Below are 9,890 nucleotides of genomic sequence, written 5' to 3' on the forward strand. Positions count from 1 at the left end.
CAAAGATAAAAGGTAGGCCTACGCGAAACGGTTGAGCCTTATACATCTTATCGTTAAGTATGAAAATGTTGTGGTTCGTTTGTGGCATATAATCACCAAGCATAATGTATAATCATTTCCTAAAGGTAATATGAGGTAACGTCATCTCTACAACACGCAAAACCATCTACAAGGTAACGGAAAGTTATTCATCTATCGAAAGGGAGATTGAAGGACGTTGGGCCCCGCTGGGTTGATCAATGCGCCTAGACTTAAACTATATTGGGAGTTAAGCCTTCATGAGCAGTGTCCCCTTAGCAGGTGTGACCATCCGCACTGAGCGTTACGTTCTCCCGGCACAGACAGGAATACGACGCCACACCGTCCACCCTTGGAGCTGCCACGCAGAGATGAGAGCACATCGCGTTGTCATGGGAACAGGGAGCCGCATCATCGTTGTCAGGTTGACGGAGCGGGTGGAGGATTGCGAGGCCCATGAGGCCGTTGATTTCAGTGATGACTGCGGTCTGGTTCGAGCCGGTGAACTTGTCTGCACGCTGCACATTGTATGTATACCAGTCTGTCCAGTAGATAAAATCCTCAAACACTGTTATGTCGAACGGATGACCGACTCGATCCTCTCCACTGAGGATGACACGTCGCTTGCCACCTTCGAAATTTGCCATGTTGATACTTCTCGTGTAGGCGTCAACCCAGTATAGCAGCTCTAGGGGATGGTCAATAACAAGACCATTCGGCCAGCCGATGTCCCTTGAGACAATAATGCGCCGGCCCTCACCATTCGTACCCGCGCGCTCAATTCTTGGATGTTCCCCCCAGTCAGTCCAGAAAATCAGTCCTGATTCGGGGTCGACTGAAATGGCCCGAGGATTGTCCATCAAATCCGTCTTGAACAACGTGGTCTTCTTTGAACCCTCATAGTTACAGACGGAAATTTCATGAAGTCCTATATCTGTCCAGTAGAGGAGGTCATTCACCCAGTCTACTGCTAATCCTTCTACATCCATTCTGACATTCGATGTTACCAAACGCGGTGAGGGCATCTTGTCGGGAACAAATTCTAGTTGGTATATACCATTCGTACCTCCCCAGAAGAGACTCTTTGGCGAGACATCGTAATCCACGACCTTAGCTTGCAGATGAAATTCTGTAATGAAATCGATGTTGAAGTCCGATGCATCAAAGATACGAATGTCTTGGCGGGTGGCCAATATGAGCTGGGGCCTACCAAACTCGGGTTTCGACTTACAGTGACCACGACGATCCATTTGTTGGAAGTCGTAGTTTTTGTCGCATTGGCAATTGAAGGATCCCATCCGATTTTGGCAGATTTGGCTGCAGATGCCGGCAGGTAAGTCGTTACACTCGTCGATATCCACACAACGGCTCCCGTTTACCAACGAATACCCTTCTCGACAGTTGCAGACATGTCCGTACGGACGATCAACGCACACGTGCTCGCACTCACCATTGTTGACGTCACACTCATTTACATCACACACGCCCTCGACAAGCTCGTCTTCGCTGTTCGGGCAGTTTGCTGTACCATCGCAAACTTGAGCCGTGGGAATACAGTCACCGTTGAGACATGTAAACTGGGTGTGGTCGTCACAATCAGATGGGGGTAGACATTCTGCCTCGTCACTGGCGTCCCCGCAATCCTGAGCGCCATCGCACACCTTCGTAGCAGATATACAGGTTCCACTCGTGCACCTGTATTCGTTCATAGAACACTCATCAGTAGGCCTAGAGGTAGAGGTTTGGCAAATCAACGCTAACTCGTCGGAACCGTCAGAGCAATCGACATCCCCATCGCACTTCCACGGTTTGTGTATGCATTCTCCACTCGAGCACTGGAACTCGGTGGCTAAGCAAGACACACTTTCAGGAATTCCGCAGAGTTCTTCACTCTCGTCAGATCCGTCAGAGCAATCGACATCCCCATCGCACTTCCACGATTTGTGTATGCATTCTCCACTCGAGCACTGGAACTCGGTGGCTAAGCAAGACACACTTTCAGGAATTCCGCAGAGTTCTTCACTCTCGTCAGATCCGTCAGAGCAATCGACATCCCCATCGCACTTCCACGATTTGTGCATGCATTCTCCATTCGAGCACTGGAACTCTGTGTCTAAGCAAGAAACACTTCCAGGAGATTCGCAGAGCTCCTCACTCTCGTCAGATCCGTCTGGGCAGTCGCGGTCTCCGTCGCATGTCCATCGAGTCGGGATGCAGGTGCGCCGTTCCCCCGCGCTGCTGCACTCGAAGTAATTCGGACTACAAGTCTGTTCTTCACAGTCCTGCTCATCTGCGGAATTTGGACAGTCACTGTCTCTGTCACAGACCCAGTTTTTGGGGATACACTGCATTCCTTGACCGCAGCTGAATTGTGAGGCCGAACAAGTGATTGATTCACATCCCATTTCGTCAGACCCACCAATGCAGTCGTTTTGGCCGTCACACCGCCATCTACCTGGGATGCAGCTTACAGCAGCGGAGCCCCCTGCAGAAGTGTCAATGCACCGAAATTCATCCATGTCGCACTCTCCCTGCGTTGTATGGGCTTCGCTGCCAGCTGAGAGACTCAAAAGCATTGCTGCGATGAAAACGAGATGAATGGGTATCTCCATGTCCAACCCTATCACGCCTATATCCCGAGCGCAGAGGTCAGATGAAGCTAATGTATCTGTAGGTTTAACTTTATCTGTACTTTTGAGACGATGAGGGCGGCCTTCAACAGAATTTAGAGAAAATGACGCTGTGCCGGCGGCGGAATTAAGCACTCTCCAGTCATTAACGTACTGCAGCGGTATCACAGTCCGAAGCTCCGTTGACGACCGTAACTCTCTTTCCGTAGGCCTACCATCAAGTACAGAGACTATAGATAATCGCCTGGGTAAATGAGCAGGGAGACAAACAAATATGTCATTATTCACATTATTAATGTAATCCTGCGTCGAATTGTTGTTTTTATTTTTTGTAACTAATTGACATGATGCCCTAAAAACGGCGATAATGCTGGCTCATCATGTCGAAATAGGGCAATTATTTGTCAGTTAGTTGATATTAAACATGTCATTGCCTGGCCATCATTTCATGAAAGTTGTCAACAAAAAGCAAAGCAAAAAAGCCCCGCCAATTTGTCAGAGGGCAGTTTTGTTTTGTTTTGTTTTTGTTTTTGTTTATTTGTTGCTATTTTTTTTTACCACCGAAGAGGCATCAGAAACTTGCGCTGAAGGCGTTTTTCTCTTTTCTTTTCTTTTTTATTGGTAGCTGATGAAACCCGGAAGTGGGGCCAGTAAAGATAAACTGCCCCCACTAACATCTATACCTAACATCATGTTGCACAATAAACTGAACCCCAAGTTCTAGTTTGGTTTCTTTTTGCAAGAATATATTCTTAACGCTCCTAAAAGAGAAAAGAAATCTTCGCGGATGTTAACATAATATCAATTTCATCTCTAAAATCATCAAACGTCTCACATCATAGGGGACCATACTCATAGTAAATCGAACCCAAATGCTGTTATTTTTTTTTCATATTTAAGTAAAGCTTTGACGTGCCAAGAGGGTTATCTAAGCATTTTAAATAACATAAGGTGTTATGTTTGATAGACAGGGCATGGATGCGGGGTTCTGTCCTCTCTATTTGTCTATCGAACCCGAGAATGGAGCAGATTTTCTTTTTGTTTTTCTTCCTAACTAGTCCTCTTCGAAGCAAATGACATCACATTTTGTAAACACGTGATTCAATGCCCAAAGGGACGCATTTTTTTTCTTTTCATTTGTCTGCACCTGTGATACTGTACGAGCTGAAATTTTCGCGGTGGTTTTATTTTCGCGAATTTCGCGAATTGCCTTTGAAACGCGAAATTAACAACACGCGAAAATGTCCTCCAAGTGGCAATTCGCGAAAATATCAGTACGCGAAAATTTCAGCTCGTACAGTATTGGACTGGCACTGTCCACTCGGCAATTACATGCTTGTCTCTCTTGATCACATTTAATATAGGGGAGCTGCTCTGCATTATAACATCATGAGGTATGGTATACCACCGCTAACGTGACCACAATCTAAATCTGCGTAAAAATCCATATCATCTCCAGCACAAGTAACATGGTGATCATCTGCTTACAAAAACTGCCTTCATATTTTCTGTAAATTATTGCTCTACATCATGTCAATGACATATTAATTATGTGAGACAATTATTTTGGTGGTTGTTAGTGTTTAAAGGGAAAATACGATTTGCAAAACGGAACAGAAAACTTACCTTTGGAGAAGACAGAGTATGTTCAACTTCATTCGCCTTCAACTCTTCAACTCGCTTGATCGAATTTAGTCACTCCAGACTTTCCTGCACAATTTCGAAAGTGAAAGCCTGCGGTACATGACAACATATCCTGCAATCCTATATCAGCCTTTTCCGTTGTAACACACAGAAGTGAAAGTATATGACACTCGTTATAAATGCCATGCAGTAACTGGTCACGTGATGTGAAAAAAAAAGTGAATATGACCCCCTCATCAGGATATTGCAACATCCAATGTGTATCAACGCATGCTATTCTTTTTTTTTTCTTCTTTCCTGTATGGGTTGTATAGGCCCTCATATAGGTTTGTGTGGAAGTCTGTCCCTATAGGCCTATAACTCATTCCAACGAATAACACGAAAGAAGACAGTATATATACATATTTAGGCTAGTGCCGGATCCAGGAATTCCGTAAAAGGAGGGGGGGGTGGGACGTCAAATATTTCTGTTGCCTCTTTCGGATTTAATCAGCCGACAAGCAAAATCCAAAACAAAACAAAACAAAACAAAAATCCTTCAGCACAACTTTAATTCTGTCTTTAAAAAATAAAGGGTTTTCGTTTATTTTTTTTAAAGGGAGGAAGTGCCCAACCCCCCCCCCACCCCCACGATCCGCCACTGTAGGCTTATAGATTTATACTCTTAATCGAAGGCTGAGAAAAAAACAAGCATGAATGACAACATCCATTCATCAAGAACTGTATGCTGTCTCATATCCTTTGCTGATAACAAAAGAACACGATTTTCCTGTAAATTGAATTGAATTGAATGCATTTGCATCATTATCAAACCCGACAAAACAGTATCAAATCACCAAGATTACATAGCATTGTCTAAGAAAGGTAAGTACAATGATATATGAACAGGAAATAACACAAGGATTATGATTGAAGGAATAACGGAACCAAAGCCGGAAGACCAACCCATGATAACGGACGTAGCGGTTTGGCTATGGCAGAATGTGTAATTCTTTAACGGTATAATAAGAAACAAGATTCTTGAGACATCGTGCATATAGATTAAGCTATATTTAAATTTATATTATTAACAAAAAACAAAAAAAAGTTGAAGATGTATGCTGCTGTGTGTGCGCGTCTGTAAGGGTGTGTGTATGTGTGTGCCAGTGTGTGTGTGTGTGTGTGCGTGTGCGTGTGTGGATATGAAGACTGACAAACAAGGCACATTTCTAAGGAAAGTGCAACAACGATATTACACAAGAAATATTACAACAACAACAACAACAAAAACAACATCATGGACTATATCATCTTGCAGATCGATTGGTTGAAAGTATTCTACGCAGATCTATCAAAATTTAAGCTCCGGCCGTTACGTGTTCGCAGGGGGGGGGGGGAGGGGGAGTGGGAGGTTGTTAGTTTACAACATGGAGAGCTTAATGATTACTCGTATGTGAATCTGCAGCTGCCCGCTTTGTCATTAACTTTCTGAAGTCATGAGATAATGTAGGCCTAATTGTTCATGTGGTTGGGCCTTCATTAGGCCTATTATATCATTTTTTTTAATTTTATTTATTTAATAATTTTTTTTTAAATAGAATTTATTGATTTCTCGAAGCAACATAATTATCCAGAGGATGGATGAAATACACATAGTTATTACTCTAACACCATATAAAGCCATTTCTTTGGTGCAAACAATTTAAACACTCATCTGTGTTCCTTTTTTTCATTTTTTTTTCTTCAAATATTAAAGTAACTCGACTGTGTGATACTAAATGCATTTAATTTGCTGTGTGGTACTTCTGTGTGGAACAGTACCATAGGATCTTCCTGTGGTATTTCGGGACACATACAACAGGAATATCACAGGATATAGTTCCTGTGGTACTGTCCTGTGGTAATGTCTCAAAATAACACAGGACAGTTATTGTGGTAATGTCCTGTGGTACTCTCCTGTGTTACTGTCCTGTGGTACTTCCTGTGGTAATGTCCTGTGGTACTGTCCTGTGGTACGTCCCAAAATACCACAGGACAATTCGTGTGGTACTGTCCTGTGGTACGTCCCAAAACACAGCAGGACAATTCCTGTGGTACTGTCCTGTGGTATGTCCCAAAATACCACAGGACAATTCGTGAGGTACAGGTACTGTCCTGTGGTACTATCCTGTGGTACTTTCCTGTGGTAATGTCCTGTGGTACTGCCCTGTGGTACGTCCCAAATTACCACAGGATAATTCCTGTGGTACTGTCCTGTGGTACTACCCTGTGGTATACGTTCCAAATTACCACAGGAATTCATGTGGTACTGTCCTGTGGTACGTCCCAAAATACCACAGGACAATTCGTGTGGTACTGTCCTGTGGTACTTTCCTGTGGTAATGTCCTGTGGTACGTCCCAAACTACCACAGGATAATTCCTGTGGTACTGTCCTGTGGTACGTCCCAAATTACCACAGGACAATTCCTGTGGTACTGCCCTGTGGTACGTCCCAAAATACCACAGAACAATTCCTGTGGTACTGCCCTCTTACTGTCCTGTGGTATACGTCCCAAATTACCACAGGAATTCATGTGGTACTGTCCTGTGGTACGTCCCAAAATACGACAGGACAATTCGTGTGGTACTGTCCTGTGGTACTTCCTGTAGTACGTCCCAAATTACCACAGGACAATCCCTGTGGTACTGTCCTGTGGTATGTCCCAAAATACCACAGGACAATTCGTGAGGTACTGTCCTGTGGTACTATCCTGTGGTACTTTCCTGTGGTACTGTCCTGTGGTACTACCCTGTGGTACGTCCCAAATACCACAGGACAATTCGCGTGGTACGTCCCAAAATACTACAGGACAATTCCTGTGGTACTGTCCTGTGGTATGTCCCAAAATACCACAGGACAATTCGTGTGGTACTGTCCTGTGGTACTGCCCTGTGGTGCATCCCAACATACCACAGGACAATTCATGCGGTACTGTCCTGTGGTATACATCCCAAATTACCACAGGAATTCATGTGGTACTGTCCTGTGGTACCCCTAACAAAAAAGTCCTGTGGTACTCCCTGTGGTACTTGTCGGTACCACACAATGTACCACACACTTGTAATGTTACCACAGGAATTGTGTGGTACTGTACCACAGGCTTGTAGGGTACTCCCTGTAGTACTTGTCAGTACCACACAATGTACCACATAAATAACTGTTACCACAGGAACTGTGTGGTACTGTTTTACAGGCTCATGTGGTACTCCCTGTGGTACTGGTTGGTACCACACAATGTACCACACAAACATATGTTAACACAGGAACTGTGTGGTACTGTGTCACAGGCTCGTGTGGTACTCTGGGATGTACCACAGGGCAGTACCAAAGGACATTACCACAGGAAAGTACCAAAGGACAGTACCACAAGACAGCTCCCTTACGAAAAAGTCATGTGGTACTCCTGTGGTAATTACCACAGGACGGTACCACAGGACAGTACCACAGGACAGTACCACAGGACAGTACCACAGGATAGTATCACAGGAATTGTCCTGTGGTATTTTGGGACATACCACAGGACAGTACCACAGGAATTCCTGTGGTATTTTGGGACGTACCACAGGGCAGTACCACAGGAAAGTACCACAGGACCGGTACCACAGAACAGTACCATAGGACAGTACCACAGGAATTCCTGTGGTATTTTGGGACGTACCACAAGGCAGTACCACAGGAAATCCTGTGGTATTTTGGGACGTACCACAGGGCAGTACCACAGGACTAGTACCACAGGGCAGTACCACAGGACTAGTACCACTGAACAGTACCACAGGAACTGTCCTGTGGTATTTTGGGACAGTACCACAGGGCAGTACCACACAGCATTTCCATGGTACCACAGGAGAGTACCACATAGGATAGATCGAAAAAAAAATCTGGGAAAATTTTAGCCACATTTCACGGCATATTCCTGATAGGTGAGTGATGGATTTCAGGACAAACATGGCCCTACTTAGTAACCTGTCCTACTCCTAAACCTCAAACTAGAGTCTAATGGCCAAGTGCCATTCTAGTCCTATAATAGATCTATATAGTCATATCCTATTCCTAGGTAGCCATCGACCGTATCAGTACATATATATATGGCCGTCTATCCGTAAAGCATTAAGGCATGGTTACTAACTAGATTATACTTTATTATCAAGATATGAAATTACACTTTCATAACAATATCTATGATATTGGGAATAACATAACATAATTAGACAATATTTCATTAAGTTCAAAGTAAGTTCCATCATTAATTATTTGACTTTTTAAGTCATATATGTATTTTCTAAAATCTAATGTGCTTTTTATGAATATTCATGAGCTATGTAAAAATTTGTACCACAGGAGTACCACAGGAGTACCACAGGAGTACCACAGGAGTAACGTACCACAGAAGTCCCGATGAAATTTCTCATGCTTTACATCAGCACTTTCACTAAATAGGTAATACTGTAGGAGTATAGGACAGGATAAGTAATGGCAAATCAATTGCTATAATTCACAGCATAACTCATCTATCAATTAATTGAGGAATATTAATATGTGCTTTTCTGTTTGTATTTTTATAATAAATTTTAGTAGATTCTGCCTTACAATTTTCCTGTGTGGTACTCCTGTGTGGTACTGCTGTTTGATATTCTCCTGATGTGATAGTCCTCTGGTATAAAATGTTAAGAAAAAAAAATATCCTGTAGCATTTTTCTGTGGAACTTACGAATTTAATATGCTGTGTGGTACTTCTGTGTGGGACAACACCATATTATGATTTTCCTGTGGGATTTTGGACAGTTCCTGTGGTACTCTCCTGTGGTATACATCAAAAATTACCACAGGAATTCCTGTCGTACTGTCCTGTGGTACATCCCAAAATTCCACAGGACAATTCGTGTGGTACTGTCCTGTGGTACGTCCCAAAATACCACAGGACAAGTCATGTGGTACTGTCCTGTGGTACTATCTTGTGGTACTTTCCTGTGGTACTCTCCTGTGGTACTGCCCTGTGGTATACTGTCCTGTGGTACGTCCCAAAATACCACAGGACAAGTCGTGTGGTACTGTCCTGTGGTACTATCCTGTGGTACTGTCCTGTGGTACCGCCCTGTGGTACTGTCCTGTGGTACGTCCCAAAATACGACAGGACAATTCCTGTGGTAATGTCCTGTGGTATGTCCCAAAATACCACAGGACAAGTCATGTGGTACTGTCCTGTGGTACTATCCTGTGGTACTGTCCTGTGGTACTGCCCTATGGTACATCCCAAAATACCACAGGACAAGTCGTGTGGTACTGTCCTGTGGTACTATCCTGTGGTACTTTCCTGTGGTTCTGTCCTGTGGTACTGCCCTGTGGTACTGTCCTGTGGTATGTCCCAAAATACCACAGGACAAGTCGTGAGGTACTGTCCTGTGGTAATATCCTGTGGTACTGTCCTGTGGTACGTCCCAAAATACCACAGGACAAGTCGTGTTGTACTGTCCTGTGGTACTATCCTGTGGTACTTTCCTGTGGGACTGCCCTGTGGTACTGTCCTGTGGTACGTCCCAAAATACCACAGGACAAGTCGTGTGGTACTGTCCTGTGGTAC

The 9,890-nt window shown here is 43.9% G+C and overlaps 1 protein-coding gene across 1 annotated transcript; it reads right to left on the reverse strand.

Moving 5' to 3' along the window:
- Positions 1 to 293: 293 nt before the first annotated feature.
- On the reverse strand, positions 294 to 4,306 carry LOC139730780 (uncharacterized). Its single transcript, XM_071641643.1, has 2 exons — positions 4,275 to 4,306; positions 294 to 2,892 (listed from the first exon to the last, which is right to left on the reverse strand). The coding sequence occupies exons 1-2, from the start codon at positions 4,304 to 4,306 to the stop codon at positions 294 to 296; spliced, it is 2,631 nt and encodes an 876-aa protein (XP_071497744.1).
- Positions 4,307 to 9,890: the final 5,584 nt, after the last annotated feature.

The sequence above is a fragment of the Diadema antillarum genome, unplaced genomic scaffold (assembly GCF_040938485.1).
Source record: "Diadema antillarum isolate AM-2024a unplaced genomic scaffold, OU_Dant_1.0 seq00000335_RagTag, whole genome shotgun sequence".
Lineage (NCBI taxonomy): Eukaryota > Metazoa > Echinodermata > Echinoidea > Diadematoida > Diadematidae > Diadema > Diadema antillarum.

Bases quoted from the DNA above. Each gene is read 5' to 3' on its own strand.
- LOC139730780 (XM_071641643.1), bottom strand. From the start codon at position 4,306: ATGAAGTTGAACATACTCTGTCTTCTCCAAAG. The intron at 2,893-4,274 runs GTAAGTTTTCTG...TCATTTACCCAG, and splicing joins ATACTCTGTCTTCTCCAAAG to GCGATTATCTATAGTCTCTG.